This window comes from Emys orbicularis, chromosome 7 (assembly GCF_028017835.1).
Source record: "Emys orbicularis isolate rEmyOrb1 chromosome 7, rEmyOrb1.hap1, whole genome shotgun sequence".
NCBI lineage: Eukaryota > Metazoa > Chordata > Testudines > Emydidae > Emys > Emys orbicularis.
Window position 1 is genome coordinate 127,397,448 of NC_088689.1, and position 18,801 is coordinate 127,416,248.

Genomic DNA, 18,801 nt, shown 5'->3' on the forward strand with positions numbered 1-18,801 from the left:
TTCAATATATGCAAACACTAGAAAGCAATGGACAGTGGCTCCCAGGCACACTAATTTACCAAGGGGTTGGCCTCAGACTGTAAACTATCTGGGGCAGGGACTGTCTTTTTGTTCTGTTTGTACAGCACCTAGCACAATGGGGTCCTGGTCCATGACGAAGGCTCCTAGGCACTTAGAGAATACAAATAGTTAACAATGTGCAAGCAAAAAACCACTGGCTGGCCTTCCATGTTTGTAGCCGGAGGCTGAGAAACTGTCCTTGATCTGAGATAGAAAGCAAGCTCCTCACCTTCTTATTCCAGTATCTGTAATCTTTGGGCACTCGCTGGGCTGGCTTTCTGTCTGGTTCTTCCCCACCTCCCATGGCCTTATCCATAAATTATGTCTCTGGCTTACATTAACAAAATGAAAGTGACACAAAGCAATGACTTAAAACTACAAAGGAAACATTGCCAAAATATAATACTAATGTTTGTTACTTCAATGTCTGTAAAATGAACTTCATGGCTGGATTCAACCCAAATTCACATTGGCTTCTGCTTTCGCAAACCAGGCACAGAACCTAATATGGGAAGTCAGCCAGGGGAAGAGGGTGCAGCAGTGGTTAATGGAACAGAAATTGCAATTGCTTATGGGTGAGATCAACACAGCCCCTTATACCAGTGTCTTTAATTTCTGATCTTATAAAGTCATTTTCAAAAAGGATTGTTCCTCCCACCAGGAGAAATGTTATTCTGAGCCTCCTCGAGCTAGCAGACTACAGTTTAGCTGAACTCTTCCACACAGATACAACTGGAAAAAACCCATCCAACATGCTTCATTTTCATACACATACACTGAAATTGAAATTTAGTGGCCTGACACACTGTTGTCTCGACAGGATTATTTTGCCCACTGAAGTCAAATGGTAGTCTCTGTTTTGTTTTCTCTTTATCTTTGTGCCGCTCCTTCTGGGTGACTTATGTTATACTTTGTAGATTTCTTTTTCTTAAAACCAACAGGCAATTGTGCTCTTCCTAAAAGAAACTGCTCCCACTTAGGAATAGATTCTTCTACTGATGCCCAATAGAGAGTCTAAGAAAGATATGATGCAACAATAAGCAATTTAACTTTGCTTCACAATTTAATCTATTTACCAATTTAACACAAAACAATACACACATACAATGTGTTATTAAAGCTTGCCTTATGTGTGAAGCAATTCAAAAAAGGACAAAGTATTTGGATACCAAATTTCCAATCCCTCACTTAAACAATGTAACAGAAGTTGGCAGGATTTCACCTTCTAGAGTAAGTTATGCAGTGACTGAATGTGCCCTCTTGTGGTGGATAATATATTAGAAAGGGAACCCATCATAATGGTAGTATTCATGTTCATGGAATTGTAGTCATGTTTCTGTAAAACAAACATTTTCTCAAGCCTAAATATTAACATTATAATTCTAGTTTAGCAGGATTTTGAGATAAAAATAAATTTGTTGTTTAATGCTATCAACAAACAAGTAGTGCATTAATTTGAGGTTGGCTCAAAAATATTTGCGAGCTAAATTTTGCAATGAATAAATCCCTGATAATGTAATTGGTTCCAGTACTTAGCTCAAGAAAGAAAACTGCACAACCAGCTATCTTGTGGTCTAGAAAACAGAGTGGTAGCCAGAAGTTCCTGGTTTCTAACTACAGCTCTGACATGCACTAGTTCTAGGGTCTTGGGTAAGAGGTTTAACATCTGTGACTCAGTTTTTCCAACTGAAGAACAGAGATAAAATTCCCCATTTTCACAGGAGCATCCTGAGCATATATTTGTTAATGCTTATGGATAAATCATTAATGTTTATGGATGAAATCATACAATTTATACTACAGGCCATAAAAATACTTTAGTTAAGAGTTGGAGACAAAGGTCCAGATTTAGCAAACAATGTGCTTAACTTTAAGCACACTCTTAAATGCTTTGTTCAATAGGGGCCAATATATTTATCTGGAAATTGCTTTTTTAGCAAAACATTTGTATAGATTTTGTACACATATATTTAGGCTTTTTTTAAAAAGAAAAAAAATCAATTTTTATTTACCTAAATACATATTTTAGTGCACATACGTGATACATCATAAATCACTCCTTTGGAAGTGCTGGACTATTGGGTAACTATTTTGGTTATATGTGTAACTCATATGCACAGTTTCTATACATCATTAATAAAATAAAATATGTATTACGCAATAGATCTTGTTTGAAATTTTATGTGCAATCACATGGATATGTACTTGGACTGCTAAGTTAAGGAGCCATTATAATCAACTGTGAAAATCACAGCTGATATACATATGTATTAAGACCATGCGTTAAATATCCTTTGAAAGTTTTATTGGAAGGAATGTGGACAGTCAATTTTGTATATGAAAGATATTTTTCCTTTCATGCTATTTAGTGTCTGTTCCTTAAAAATATAAAAGATTAAATATGTGAAATTTTCCCTTGAAATAGTAACACCACTCTCCCGTAACTCACACAATTGGGTGGGAAGGATGAAGGCAAAAGTCAACACTGTTTCTATCAATAATCTCTATGAATTATCTGACTTTTGTCCATTTTATCCACACTGTAAAGGTCTACACCAGATTTTTTTAATCTGTACTATTTTGTGTAATTGCTACCTGATTTGTTCTGCAGAATTTACTATGCAATGGTATGTAATTCTTCATAGTGATTGAACCAGTACTGGAAATGTCAAAACTCTCTAGCGTATGGGACTTCAGGCCTAATACAGACAGATGCTGCTAAAACAGAGCTGAGATAGTACAGTCCATGCATAAGTGACAACTGTTTTACATTATTAAGGACTAAAACTCTATTTGCAGCACACAAACAGACATTTACGAGTTATGTAATAAATATATCTCAGGGATAAATTTAGGCCTGGTCCTGCAAACACTTAACTTTAGAACATGCATAGTCCTACTGAACTCCATGGAATTACTCATGTGCATAAGTGTTTGCAGGATCATGCCCTTAGTTTCACAGGCTCAGCTTAAATAGCTTAGTTCCATTTCTTCACTTTTAAGTAATTTGTCAGCTACCAGCATTAACTTTGTTTGCAAGTTGCAACTTAAAATATATTTTAAACTTTAATGCTATTTAATAGTTCATTAATATAATCAACTCACTTTAAACAACTCCATTTCCTGAGTAACTGTGTAGTATACAGTACCTAAATTTATATTTTGCATCTGATTTTTATTTCGGTGGATGAGGGGAAGATAGGTCATATTTAGTGCCCAATGAATCCAAAAAAGTGAATGCATCACATCCCTATTTATTTTAAAGTGATATGACCATTTAAATAGCATGCTGTCACATCCGTCACTGTTATAGACATTTTTAAAGTATAGTTTGATGCAATTTGTTTCTTCTACTAAACACTCAGGACTTCAGGATATTAATTGAATGATGGCACTCACTATAATCAGGCCCCATGTATTTTACCATGGCAGAGTTCACCCTTTTCTGCAGACTTGTGCTCCAGAACCTCAATTTTAATTTAAAAAAAAAAATGCTTCAAGCTATTGTGGTTGGAAAGAAAATCTTGAAAATGTGAACTAACTGTGACTGCTACAGTGATATCTTCACATGTTCCCAACCACCCTTACACAATAGCTCTGATAGGTGTGAACTTCCCCATTCATCTTCATGGGCTGTTGACTCAAACATAAAGATGACAATCTGTGGTGTACTTAAAACTGAAAATGTAAGGACAAAAAAGGTAAGTTGAATTTAATATTGAAAAACACTATAAAGGCTGCTGTGACTCTTAAATTATTCATTTTCATATTTAATTAAATAAAAAGCTCCAGTCAAAAAATATCTGAATCTGCTAGAGAATTTCCCCCAGGCTACTGCAGAATCTAGGGACCTTAGCCCAGAATTTAGGTTCCGCCTACTGCACAGTACACAGGCCCTTGGCTATACCAGTCAATTTCAAAATCAATTATTTTTACTTGACGAATATGCTTCAGAAAAAAAGGGGACTATTTTGTACACAGCAAATGAAAGGATGGAGTTTATTTCAGGACTTACTTCAAGGTTAACAATATCAGGATGTGGCTGTAGATGTATTCTTACTTGCAGCCTCTTTTCTGCTGCTTCTATATCCTGTTTAAAATAACAGTTTGACAAGTTACAGGTGACATTAACAGGCAATATATATTTAATTGCCTTTTAAGTGAATTTATTTCTCCTAAAAAGCACTGGATTTGATATCCCTGGAACTGAAATCTTCTGTTTAGCCATAGATCCTGCAGCCTCTTACTTTTGACAATAACACTAATATATTGGAGGCTTTGCTGAACTTTCTTGCATTTCCTGGCTGTAAGAATTGTTTTCTTTGCCAGAAGTGTTTTGATAGACAGCACCTACTACATATTTAGTATCTCCATACATAAAGGTAATTTATAGTTAGACTATGTTCCTCATGACAATACAGAAAAAAAAGGAGAGTGGTATTCACTGTACTATGCAGATGAACCGAAGCATGTATTCTATCTACTGTAGCTTTAAAGTAACTAAGCAAATTGTGTTCAAGATCTTGTCTCCCCAAGACAAAGATGACTTGCTAATATGCATGCATAGCATGTGCACAGAAATGTAGAGATGCAGCAAGCTGTTCACCAGACATTCAAACTCAGATGAGAACACACCTCTCTTAGCTTTCTTATAAAATCTGCACATGGGCTTCCACTTGCCCAGTAGACATGTGTTGGGTTCACAGAGGCCTAGACTCAATTTGAATAGACTCTTTTAAATTGTAACCCTTTCTTGCGGGCTTAGTTCCATAGCCAAGCACTGAAGAGATTGAGTGCAGGGCTTTTGGGCAGATGAAGAGATGGAAAGGGGCGTGGGAGATGGGTGTGAAGGAGCCAAAGCAGAACAGTGGGGTGGGGAGGGAAGCATAGCAGATGGCAGAGTTGGGAGCAGAAAGCAGGTGTGAAGAGTACAACATAAAAAATAAATGAGTGAGGAAATTCCCCAAAGGGACTTCCCAAAGATATACCACCACTGCTGCTCAGAACAGTGAGATTCTGAAGGAGCAGGTCTACAGGAGAATCCAAACACAATTACTCATATTGAGTAGTAGCCAATTGGAATACTTGTGTACGTGCTACTCAACATGAGTAAGGGTTGCAGAATCTGGCCTAAAATTAGTGTAGAGCATGATTAAAAGAAACTAATAGTTCTTAGCTGAAAGTTCTTAGCTAAAATCCAGTAAGTTATAATGTTCATCTTTATTTAAAATGAATGAAAATGTATTAATATTTGGACTGGTTTTATAGCATATTTATAGTGATTTTACTATATGCAGATAGAAAAGAATAAGATTGAAAATATCATCCAAGCAGTTTTTTGTTTGGTCTTTTTACAGTTTATCAGTGAACCTAGTGCTGTTTTGAGGTGGCTAACTGATCTCTGCGGAAGGATGGTATAAGGTGCTACCCTATTTATATCCTGGGATTGACAGGTGGAGCACATCACAGTAATGGAAGGCTGCCTTTTCACATGAAGGAGAGGCCACAGGACCAGAATTAAGTACAATGGACAAAAAACGAATAAACAGGAATAGGGGTGCAGGTCATAGGGTCGAAATGAGGGAGTGAGAAAGGGACATTGAACAAACGATGCAGGGGCGCCATTTCAGATTTTGGTGGGGGGGGGGGGCAACTTTAACCATGATTCCAGGGGCTACTTAAGCACCTGAAAACTCTAGGGTTTTTTTTTGCAGATAATAACTTAGAAATTAGCTGATAGGAGCACTATATCTAATTTCTATATAAAAATTAGGATTAAATAAATATTAGACCCACTCAGCTCTAATACTAACATGTTCTCATATCTTGTGTCAAGTCACTTCTTAAGGGACACTGGTTAGGTTTAAAATTGTAATGTATATTCTTTGTTACTAACTCTTGAATACAACAATTGAAACAATTGTAGAAAAATCTAGCTTACTTTCTATCACTTTTTTGCAGTTCATCAAGCTTGGAACAGATCATTTAACTTGGGAAACATCCTACTAGGGCAAGGCCCCATGAGTTTAGAATGCATCTGCCAGGGGCTCTAGGAGTGTTACCTCACTACTACTAATAGACTAGAAATGGACTTTAAACAGGAGTGAAACTGACACTTTCCAGTCACTTTCGTAGTATTATTGCCAACCCCCAATGTTCAAAAATCATGAATCAGGTTCACCAAAAATCATGAGATTATGTAAAAATAACAGCTTTGGGGTTCTTTTTATTTGCCTTTTGCTTTTTGAGCCTTTAGGGTGTACTGGGGTCATATTTTGAAGCTTTCTCCACAGCCACGAGGGCTAGAAACTTCATTTTTCTTTCAGAATGAAGGCTGAAATCATCACATATCCACTTGACTCCAGGAGCTGGAACTTTAAGGAAAGCAATTAGCATGAGACTCATGACAAAATCATGAGATTTGGCAACACTGCTTTTACTTCTGTTTAAAGGCTAGTTACTTTCCAGAAGGCTCTTAAACACAACACTACAGTGACTGAGTTGCAATTCTCACAGGAGAATATTTAAAACCAAACAGCAAGAAAATTCTATATTTTAAAGTTGAGAAAAAAACCGGACACTTCTGAGATATATCAGGGCTACTGCAGGCAGGAAAGGAAAATAAACAGGCACAGGAGCTCTGGGCATCTCTTCCTCTAGAAAGAAAGTTAGAGAGTCAAATCTTCTAGTCCTTAATCTAGTAAAACTTCTATTGTCATCAGCACCTTCACTCACAGATATTAACATGTGCTTAATAACTATACACTTCATACTTAAATATCTGAGCCATCTTATCCCGGGCTACACACTGGCTCAGGAACTACATTTTCTGGCATATTCTGAACAGGGCTGAGCACCAGAGATGATGCCCAGTGAATAATACAAATCATGACAGTAATTGTCGACTTTATGGACTCTGTGGATGCAATTTCCGTTCTTTGTTCTGGAATTGGCCTGGATACAGTTGAAACCATAAGAATTTGAGGCATAAACACATCTGATACTTAATACAACACTTTCCGATTCCTTCCTTTTCTGGAACTCAGAACAAAAAATGACAAAACAAAGTGATTTTCAGTTAAAATTGCACAGCAGCTGTCATAACTACAAAGGGAAGGGTAACAGCTCTCCTGTGTACAGTACTAACTATAAAATCCCTCCTGGCCAGAGACTCCAAAATCCTTTTACCTGTAAAGGGTTAAGAAGCTCAGGTAACCTGGCTGACACCTGACCCAAAGGACCAATAAGGGGACAAGATACTTTCAAATCTTGGGGGGGGGGAAGGCTTTTGTTTGTGCTCTTTGTTTTGGGGGTTGTTCGCTCTTGGGACTAAGAGGGACCAGACATCAATCCAGGCTCTCCACATCTTTCTGAACAAGTCTCTCATATTTCAAACTTGTAAGTAAACAGCCAGGCAAGGCGTGTTAGTTTACCTTTGTTTTCTCAACTTGTAGATGTACCTTTTACTAGAGTGTTTATCTCTGTTTGCTGTACTTTGAACCTAAGGCTAGAGGGGGGTCCTCTGAGCTCTTTAAGTTTGATTACCCTGTAAAGTTATTTTCCATCCTGATTTTACAGAGATGATTTTTACCTTTTTCTTTAATAAAAGCCTTCTTTTTAAGAACCTGATTGATTTTTCCTTGTTTTTAGATCCAAGGGGGTTAGATCTTGATCCACCAGGAGTTGGTGGGAGGAAGGAGGGGGGATGGTTAATTTCTCCTTGTTTTAAGATCCAAGGGGTTTGGATCTGTATTCACCAGGGAATTGGTGAAAAGTTTCTCAAGGCTTCCCAGGGAAGGGAATTAGCTTTGGGAATGGTGGCAGCGGACCAGATCTAAGCTGGTAGTTAAGCTTAGAAGTTTTCATGCAGGCCCCCACATTTGTACCCTAAAGTTCAGAGTGGGGAAGCAGCCTTGACAGCAGCCATGGCTTGACAACACTGCAAAGTCAAGTTCTCTGTGCATGCACACAGAACAGGTATACCATTAACAGCACCAGCCAAGCTCCCCCACACTTCACCAATATGCCTTTGCCATGGCTTGGAGGAATTACCTGTCATGGCAAAAAGGTGGATCAGTCTCCATTCAGTCCTATCTATTTGGGTTTTTATGCACCACATTTCCTTCAGAGCATTTTTCTCCCCCTATGACTTCTTCCTACAAGTATTTACACAGAAGGGGGCAAAACAGACTAAGATTGCTATCTCTGTGGTTACTTAATTTTAATACAGGAATGTTTATGATAGTAGGAAATAAATTACTTTCAGCCTAGGGAAAACAGCTGTTGTACACATTTTAGTAGAGAAGGTCACATTGGCATGGCCTAGATATCAGATGTCTCTTTTTGTTGCTCCACTCCAGTTTGTATATTTGCAATCTATTGTCATTCAGAAAACTGATTTAATGACAGTGAAAGAAATGTTTGCTTGGAAAAAAACTGAGGCCACTGAAAGATTAGATGGCACCTTTGCATGTAGCTGGTGGCTAGGAGGTGCCTGTTGTGGCATTTTTATTTTTTAAAGTCTGGTGTTGGGAATTTATCTTTTCTAACTCTCTCCAACTTATCTGAAGTCAGCAGTGCAAACACCTTTGGCAAGTAAGACAGAATCTAGGATACTACAATATTAAGCACTAGTCTATCCTACAGGGCTTTGGAGTGGAGCCTGGAGCTGGAGCGCGGAGCAGCTCCGGAGCAGTGGAGCTGCAGGTTTTTGCCTGGAGCTGGAGCACAGCTCCAAAGCCCATAACACTTTGGATAAAATGGCCAGGACTACAAGAAAAACAATTCAAGTCCCTTCCCAGAGGTAAAATGGAGATTCTGATACATACATCACTTTTATGGGGCCAAATTCAGATGTCATTTATACTCGTATAATCCAGACTTACACCACCATATACGAGATCGGAATTTGGCCCAAATTTTCTGCTAAAATGATCACTCTGTTACATCACACATCCTAAACTTTATGGTATACACTAAATATTACAGTAATACATTAAGATTTATGAATAACAAGGAAGAGAACAGAAAATACTACATACATGGGCGACAGGGGATGGATCACTTGATGATTACCTGTTTTATTCATTCTCTCTGAGGCACCTGGCATTGGCCACTGTCGGAAGACAGGATACTGGGCTAGATGGACCTTTCGTCTGACTCAGTATAGCTGTTCTTATGTACATATGTGCAAGGTGGCCAACTTAACATAGCTCTGAAGACACTTAGTAGTACTACTGCAATCTCAGCACTTAATAAATACAGAACCTAAGTGAGGTGTTTAATCCAAGGCCTGAATGAACATTCTTAAACCTGACAACGCCTTCTTTAAACATGTTAGGCGGAAAAACATATTCTAACACAATTGCAGAAAAATGCTGAATTAAATCTTTAAAATCTATTTTCTTCAAATTTCATTTTTCCTCTCTTACTCAATAAGATTATAAAGCAAGCTAAGTTTGAAGTTTCTAGCTTCAGCCATTTTTGAGCTATGTGAGCATAAAATTTCAACTGGCAGAAAGGGAAAGCGTAGGGTTTTTTATGTTCCCATAAAACTGAATTAATTTTATTTGCATTTCTGTTTTTTCTAAGTTTAAGCAAAAATCAACACCTCATCATGTCCGTGTATTTTTGAGTAGGCCAAATCAACAACTCCCCACATGGTAACTGTGAAATGTACAGTGCTTGGTATCAGGAACAATATTCTGAAGCTGGCACATAAATATGAACCGTTTTTTCAAGGCTCTAATATATTATTCTGCATGGATCTCTTTCCTGTTTTATTTTGTTATCAGAAAGCATCTGCAGTACTGCATGTCTGTTAAAGCTAGTATAAAATTAATATATCTAGCCTTATTTATGCTGCTTTATCCTGCCAGACTATTTGTTTTGATGGTCATACATATGTTTTTATTTCTTCTATGAACACTAATGTTTTTGACACTTGAAAGAAATCATTTTGAGGAATATGATAGTAGATGGCAAATATCCTGCATAACTACAAGACTACATATTTTTGCTATAGGTTTACATTAAGATATCAATAACATTTACTATCATTATGAGCTTGTTTCAGTATGCACAAATGTAATCTGCATTTATTATGCTTGTCAACAAATAAGTGCTAATTTGAACCATGTTTATAAAAACACATATGGAGAAGAGTTATGGGGGAAAATATAATGGGTGAAATTTGCCACACCTTCACGAGGTCTAGGTATTCAGGCTCTAGATGAGTGGAGTGCAGAAGGCTTGGGGAGGCCAGATCTACACATCAGCTGTTTCAGACCAAGGCTGGAATAGCAGCCACACCCATTCCAGAGGTTTTTGGCGCCATTGGACCTGCAATCCTGCCCCTATCCTATCCCCAATGTGACCTTAAATGGGACCAGTGTGGAGATCCTGTCGTTAGCACATATCAGGTACACAGGCACCTTTGACTGGCAATTCTGCCTGCAGTCCCCAGTTGTGCAGCCTCTGTTTGGGACTTAAGTAGGGTGGAGGGCCTTGCACTACAGTTGAGTTTCATTCAAACTGCAGATATGTTAAGTCTTGCCCCAGCACACACAGCTTGGACAGAAATTTTTCCACAAAGATGAATCTTTTCACTTTCTAGAATGAAAAATTTCAGACTTTGTCCCAATGGACACAGGAGGACATTCTGGCTGTACATGAGATAAAAATATGATTTTATTTTGTACAGCATCTTTCATACAAATGAGAGTCCAAAACATTTTGCAATATTAGTTGGTAGAATTAAGTAATAAGCAACAGCAAAAAGAAAGGGCATGTACAAGGAGGAAATAACCTACTTTTAAGTGCTGTTCTATGAAGATATACTTAGTAACAGACCCCCACTTTACAATGTGCTCTTGTGTTAGAGGTCAAGGTGAGATCTCTTCAGGTTCAAAATTCTAAGCTGTTGGTTCCAGCAGGGGGTATCATATGTCAGTCCCTGCAACCGAACTAAGAGCCTTCTATTGACCTAATTACCAGTTCCCCTTGAGGAAGAAGCCGAGATATATACAGAATTTAAAAGTATACAGCAGGGGTGGCCAACCTGAGCCTCAGAAGGAGCCAGAATTTACCAATGTACATTGCCAAAGAGCCACAGTAATACGTCAGCAGCCCCCATCAGCCCACCCCCTCCCCACCACCCTCAGCATCTCCTGCCCACTGGCAGCCCTGCCGATCAGCACCTCCTCCCTGTGCCTCCTGCCTGCAGCGATCAGCTGTTTCACAGGGTAGAGGAGGCTCTGGGATGGAGGGGGGGGGAGCAAGGGTCCAGCAGGCTCAGGGGAGGGGGCGGAAAGGGGTGGAGTGGGGTCAGGGTCTGGGGTTGAGCAGTGGAAAGTTGGCACCTGTAGCTCCAGCCCCGGAGTCAGCACCTATGCAAGGAGCCACATATTAAATTCTGAAGAGCCACATGCGGCTCCGGAGCCACAGGTTGGCCATCCCGGTATACAGGAAGTTACCCCTATCTCTGAAAAGTGCAGAATGGATGAGTAGGTGATCTGTCATAACACGTTCCAATCACAGCAATTAAAGGGAAGTAATTTTTCCTTCTTCAAAGATAGAGGTGACGGATCCCCACCCTTGGAGACTAAAATGTTCCAGGGATGCCTTTATAAAACAAAGACACAATGTCGCTGAACAGGATACTGCAACATCCAGTAGAAAAACAAGGTGAATATACCTTGAACAATAACAGTAAATACATATGTATTGGACAAAGGTGATTTTAATAGGTTTTATACTCTTTTTCATTAAAAAAAGAGGAGGAAATGAAAAGATTTCTTTTGAACAACCCCAAAAAATCAGACATCTCAAAAATAAAAAGCTGCTAACTGGAAAAAGGTTCTGGTCATCCAGAGGCACCGACTTTCTCATTTCCACGGGGAGTGCTCAATCCCTGCTATGCCCCAGGCCCCACCCTCACTCCACCCCTTCTCCCAAAGCCCAACCCCACTCCACCCCTCCCCTGCCTCTTCCCACCCCCTCCCCCGAGTGTGCCCCACCCTCACTCTGCCTCTTCCTGTCCCCACTCCTCCCTCTCACCGCCTCCTGCTGAACAGCTGATCACCAGTGGATGGGAGGGAGGAGCTGATCGGCTGGGCGGCTGAGCACCCACTATTTTTTTTTCTGGGGGTGCTCCAGCCCCAGAGCACCCACGGAGTCGGCACCTATTAGTCTATCAATCAAATTTTAACTCCGGACTTGAGACTGAATCTAAGCAACAGTGTTCAATGAGTATTTGGAGAAACGTGGATTTGATGGGCAAATCTCCTGGATGGATACCGAACAAAGATGGCAGAGGAAAAGACTGCTCTTGTTTCAAATGGGTCTTAACATGATCTTAGAATTGTAAGTCTGCCTGCAATGAAAGATTCAGTAATCAGCCATTTAGAAACAGTTTACTTGGGATAGGTCTACACAGCAATAAAACACATGTCAACTGACTTGGGCTCACAGAGCTCAGGCTGCAGGACTATAAAATTGCAGTATAGATGTTCGGGCTCAGGCTGGACCCCAGACTCTGAGATCCCACTAGGGACCCCACCAGGCTCTCATGAGAAGGGTGTGAGGAATAGCTAGTGATGTCCCAGGTTACAAAGACTTCTTATTTAATACATTTTGCACAAGTTCCAGAATCAAGACCCTAATATTATAAAATTCACCTGAAAAACTAAGATACAAATGTTTTTAGCCTGTAATCTATGTAACACTGGATTTCACAATGTGCCATTTGACAGTCACAGAAACTTACATTTAAAAGTGCTGCATTTCTTTTATAAGCTGCATCAGCTGCTTGTGTTTGCGATGTCTTTTCAGTCTTTTTGTCTCCTAGATGATTCTCCATCTGCTGTAGCAATACCAATCTCTGAGACAGTCTACAAAGGAAAATATTTTAATAAGGGGGCAGAACATATTGCACAGTAGCTAGAAAAGAATAACCTTTTACCTTAACCAATTCTTTTGAAATTATAGGCCTAATTATGCCTGTTTCAGTGTGGGTGTGCTGAGGGAGGGAGAAAGTACAGGCAGACTCTTCCCACTGTGTTCCCATGCAGTGAGGCAGACATAATGCTGCAATCAGCAGTCCTCACGCAGGAAGGGGGCTCACAAGCACTGAGTATCTCAGATGAGGTGTGGCAGGATGGGTTGAGGTAGCATAGGCATGGCACCACCCCTGCAAGTGCTCAGAAGCCAACACTGGGAGGAGAATGAGTAATATATTTTCTGAAAGAAATATAGCAAGAGTCAAAGAGCTCCCTGCAGAGTCCCCAGAGACAATTATACTTCTTGTCCTATGGACCCAGCCACCTCCACTCAGGTGGTACTTGTGAGCCATCCTTACATGAGCCTTAGATTCTCAGATGTCTCATTTTAAACTAACTTAGAAAACTCAACCCTGCCCACAAGTGCTAATCTAGATAGACTCTGTTGTCACATAAGTTAGTAAATGGTGGATGCGGTATAAGATGCACGTGATCATAAAATTTGGTTTGTGTTGCAGACAGAGTACCCCACCATTCTGCAAACAGCTGAACGGAATTCACTCGATCTAGTTGCATTTACTTACACTAGATGTGAATGTGACCCATGATTTTCAGAACAATTATTCTTTGTCAGTTTTCCCAGTCTGCAGCAACAATCCTGTGCTATACTAATGAAGAATTAACTAATTTGTTACATATTCTGTTCAGCAAGAACTGGAAGATAAATATAAAGGAGCTAATCAAACAACGTACATGCAAGGTGTTTATGAAAAGGCAAGCACCAGAGGTCAGAATTTTATAATCAACTTGTAAATGGACATGATATTTATATTACTGTAGTCTTGATATAGATAAAAACGTATTTTCCCACACAACATTTATTTTTTCATAGTTCTCATACCCTGAGAGCTTAACCCTAAACAAATCTAATAGCAGGGTGTATTACTTTTACTGACTAGTTGTCAGAGTGTAGGCAAACTTTTCTAACTCATTTTAATAAGATACTCACTGTACAAGCTGAGTTTACAGTGAACTTCAAAAACAGACTCCAACAAGAGACTGCTGAGCTGGAATTGATATGCAAACTAGATACAATCAACTCAGGATTGAATAAGGACTGGGAATGGCTGAGCCATTACAAACATTGAATCTATCTCCCCTTGTAAGTATTCTCACACTTCTTATCAAACTGTCTGTACTGAGCTATCTTGATTATCACTTCAAAAGTTTTTTTCTCTTACATAATTGGCTTCTCAGAGTTGGTAGACAACTCCCACCTGTTCATGCTCTCTGTATGTGTGTATATATATCTCCTCAATATATGTTCCACTCTATATGCATCCGAAGAAGTGGGCTGTAGCCCACGAAAGCTTATGCTCTAATAAATTTGTTAGTGTCTAAGGTGCCACAAGTACTCCTGTTCTTTTTGCGGATACAGACTAACACGGCTGCTACTCTGAAACCAGTGAACTGAAGATGTACTGATATTTTAGAAGTCAATGTGAAGAAAATACTATATCAGGGGTCAGCAACGTTTGGCACGCGACTCGCCAGGGTAAGTACCCTGGCGGGCCAGGCCAGTTTTATTTACCTGCTGACGCGGCAGGTTCGGCCGATCACGGCCTTCACTGGCCGCGGTTCGCCGTCCCGGGCCAATGGGGGCGGCGGGAAGCGGCGCGGGCGAGCGATGTGCTGGCCGCGGCTTCTCGCCGCCCCCATTGGCCCGGGACGGCGAACCGCGGCCAGCGGGGGCCGCGATCGGCCGAACCTGCCGCGTCAGCAGGTAAATAAAACTGGCCCGGCCCGCCAGGGTGCTTACCCTGGCGAGCCGCGTGCCAAACGTTGCCGACCCCTGTACTATATTGAATTGAAACCACAAGTTGAGTTTTGGGTGGCAGAACCCAAGCTACTTGAGTTGGAATTTAGCCAGCATACTCAGGTTAAAGGTCAGGTCCCCAGTTCTGCAGCTCATCTGGAAGACAACAGCATTGGCAGCACTGATCTCCCTTGTGGCAGGCTGGGATACTGATTCAGTAGTTTTCAAAGGAAGAGTGTCCTCTATCAAAACACCAACCTCTTTTTACAAGACCTAAATGTTCCGTGGAGGTCTCCCATCCACATACTCACCAGCCAGTCCTGTGTAGTTTGAGAGATTTGGGAAGATCATAGCGCAAGTTGCTACAACATAGGCCACAATCCTGAAACAAATACTTACATCTTGTCATGTCTTCTAGCAAGCTGAACTTCTTGTGCTAAGTAGGATGCCATCTTTGATTCCTTAACTAACTGCCAACTTTACTCTATTAAAGAAAACAAAGTAAAGTTAAAATTATTCCTCCAAAGATATACATGAATACTTATCTTTTAAGTATTTAAGAATGTTGCATATTAGACAGACCTAATTGCATGCAGGGCACCTTCCTACCCGACTAAGCAACTTTAAACAAAAAAAATGAAATTGGAGCTGTGTACAATAAAACACTATATAGACAACAATACTACTGGATACTTTACTTGTTCAAAACACTGTATATACACATTACTAACTCATGATTACATCTCCTCTTGAATCTCATTAAACCCATTTTACGTACTGGAGAATGACAGCACAAGGGCTTGGTTTTCAGCTATGCAAACTGAATGTGTATTTACATGCCTCTATTATAGAAAAATGCTCATGCAAACTGTGCATATACAAAGAACATTTAGATCAGCCATGAGAAAAGCACTAGTTTAGAGACACTGGAAAAAAGACGCGTCCTATTTAAACATATAGATAATTTAAAACAGTTGAATTATGGTAATTCATCTTATATAAATGTTATTTACTATGTTATCTAAAAATGGAGTGAAAACAGCACAGTCCCGCTGCTATATAAATCAGAGGATGAAGAATTACACAAATGGTGGAATCTAAATCTTATTGTGGGGGTTATAATGAGACACCAAAAAACAACGTCCATACTGTCTGCTCTGCATGGAGCTTAAAGACCCTATAACATTTTTTCCTCCACATAATAAAAGTTTACCCTATTCTGTGGTCAGTTGTTTAACAAGCTCCACCTCAAAGGAGTCTGCATTACTCTAAAGTGCTTTGGGATCCAGCAGAATGAAAGCCACTAGGGATACACAAAGTGATGACCACAACTGTCCGCAGCAGCTATCTGGGGAAATAAAAATATCCAGGGTCCCAACCAGCTAGAATAGGATGCGAGCAATTCCCCTCCCCCCCATGTGCATGCACACAGTATACGGCCAATTATCCACATAGCATGGGCAACGCGGATTTTATTCAGACAACTCAGAGGAAAAGAGCCGTTCAGCAGCGACATGCCAAGGGCCTGTCCTCCACCTCACAAGCCTGGCCAGGGTGTGTGTGTGTCTCCTCTGCTCTGTTATTCAGGCCTCTGTATTATCTGACCCCCCCCTAACGTGAGCTCATAGGTGACAAGGGATTCAGATAATGGGATAAATGGGAGTCACCCCTATAGACACAGTTTTACCATGGGTGTAGTTGGGGGGGCAGGGAGCTGTTGCCCTCCCACATGGCCATCCTGAAGCAGTTGCAGACTTGGCCTGACTGGAGCTGCCCCCCCATACAGAAGTCACACTATGGCTCTGTAGTTTCGGCTGTCCGCGTGAAGGACACCAAGGGCATCCACCTTGAACTTCGTGAGTGGACACCGGAGAGGGGGAAAAAACAGGCCAAATCACCACCCCCGTAATAAACATGAGCTCCTGGCGGTGTTGGGGGTGCCCTTGCCAACGGCCATAAAGCTGGTGCCAGCGCCTCGGGCTCCTCCCCGCCCAGTCACTGTCTCCTGGGCCCCGGTCTGAAAGGCCCCCAGGCAGTGCTCTGAGAAGAGAGCGCCCAAGCCCAGCACATCGATACGAAGGGGGGGGGAGGGTGACACGTCGAGCGCCTCAGGGCCCAGTGGGCGGGAAAATCCCAAGGGCGGCGCTCGCGCTCGATCCGCCGCCTGGGGGCAGGGCACGCGCACGAGAAGGGGTAAGCGCCCCTGGGCTTCAGCATCTGCCGCTTCGCTAGCCTCCTCTGCGGCTCTACCACTGCGTGCGGGAGGAGGGGGCCCACGGGATGTACCACTCCTGCAGGGCCGATAGGCCACCCCGCAGCGCCCCCTTCGGCTCGTCCAGTCCCCGCGGCCAACTGTCCACTCACCGTGACGCTGCCGGCGCGGCACCATGGCGACGGCAGGAAAGGAGGGGTGCGCCGCTCCCTGCCATTGGTCCCTCCACCTCGGTGGGCGGGCTCAGGCCGTGGGCTGGGTCAGGCGCCTCCCCGCCTTCGCCGCCGTGATTGGAGGAGAGAGGGGTTGGTAACCAATCACATGCGGAGGGCGGGTGGGTCACACGGGCGATGGGGAAGGAGGGAATTTGAAGGTTAGAAGGTCCCTGTTTCTCGCCCCGCCCCTCTGCCACGGGGGCCTGCCGGGCCGTTGGTTCTGCTGTTCCGTCCGTTATCCGGCCCCAACCGCCGGGGTCCGTCAGACATGCCCCTCCCCCACTCAGTCCTCGGCCGTGTCAGACCCCTCCTGCCCCCCCGTCAGTCAGATCCACCCCCCATTCCCTCCTGCCCCTCCCCCACTCAGTCCTGCCCCGTGTCAGACCCCTCCTGCCCCCCCGTCAGTCAGATCCACCCCCCATTCCCTCCTGCCCCTCCCCCACTCAGTCCTGCCCCGTGTCAGACCCCTCCTGCCCCCGGTCAGTCAGATCCACCCCCCATTCCCTCCTGCCCCTCCCCCACTCTGTCCTGGGCCGTGTCAGACCCCTCCTGCCCCCCGTCAGTCAGATCCACCCCCCATTCCCTCCTGCCCCTCCCCCACTCTGTCCTGGGCCGTGTCAGACCCCTCCTGCCCCCCGTCAGTCAGATCCACCCCCCATTCCCTCCTGCCCCTCCCCCACTCAGTCCTGCCCCGTGTCAGACCCCTCCTGCTCCCCGTCAGTCAGATCCACCCCCCATTCCCTCCTGCCCCTCCCCCACTCTGTCCTGGGCCGTGTCAGACCCCTCCTGCCCCCCGTCAGTCAGATCCACCCCCCATTCCCTCCTGCCCCTCCCCCACTCAGTCCTGCCCCGTGTCAGACCCCTCCTGCTCCCCGTCAGTCAGATCCACCCCCCATTCCCTCCTGCCCCTCCCCCACTCAGTCCTGCCCCGTGTCAGACCCCTCCTGCCCCCGGTCAGTCAGATCCACCCCCCATTCCCTCCTGCCCCTCCCCCACTCTGTCCTGGGCCGTGTCAGACCCCTCCTGCCCCCCGTCAGTCAGATCCACCCCCCATTCCCTCCTGCCCCTCCCCCACTCTGTCCTGCCCCATGTCAGACCCCTTCTGCCTTCCCAGTCCGTCAGACCCCCCTCATCATTTGCTCCTTCCTCTCCCCCCTCCAGTCAGTCCTGCCCAATGGCAGACCCCTCCTGCCCTCACCCAGTCAGTGAGATCCACCTCCCCATCAGTCACTCCACCCCCACCGTAGGGTTGCCATTGCCAGCTGTCTAAACACACAAACCCAAACACCTGTACCCTACTCCCTGTCCTGCCCCTTCCCTGCCCCCCCTTCTCCAACGCCCCACCCCTCTCACTCCAGCCCCCCTCCCTCTGTTGCTTGATCTCCCCCACCCTCACTCACTTACAGGGCTCTGGCAGGAGGTTGAGGTGCAGATGAAAGCTCTGGGAGGGAGTTTGGATGCTGCAGGGGGCTCCAGGCTGGGGCATAGTGTTGGGGTACA

The 18,801-nt window shown here is 43.2% G+C and overlaps 1 protein-coding gene across 2 annotated transcripts; it reads right to left on the reverse strand.

Annotated features, from left to right (window-relative positions):
• Positions 1–930: 930 nt before the first annotated feature.
• Positions 931–16,168, reverse strand: CEP15 (centrosomal protein 15). 2 transcript variants are annotated; one of them, XM_065408600.1, is made up of 5 exons: positions 16,088–16,168; positions 15,274–15,358; positions 12,827–12,950; positions 4,076–4,150; positions 931–1,074 (listed from the first exon to the last, which is right to left on the reverse strand). In XM_065408600.1, the coding sequence occupies exons 2-5, from the start codon at positions 15,324–15,326 to the stop codon at positions 931–933; spliced, it is 396 nt and encodes a 131-aa protein (XP_065264672.1). In that variant the 5' UTR covers positions 15,327–15,358; positions 16,088–16,168. The 2 variants fall into 2 exon arrangements, with proteins under 2 accessions (XP_065264672.1, XP_065264673.1); XM_065408601.1 differs by lacking the exon at positions 931–1,074 and adding an exon at positions 1,178–1,396.
• Positions 16,169–18,801: the final 2,633 nt, after the last annotated feature.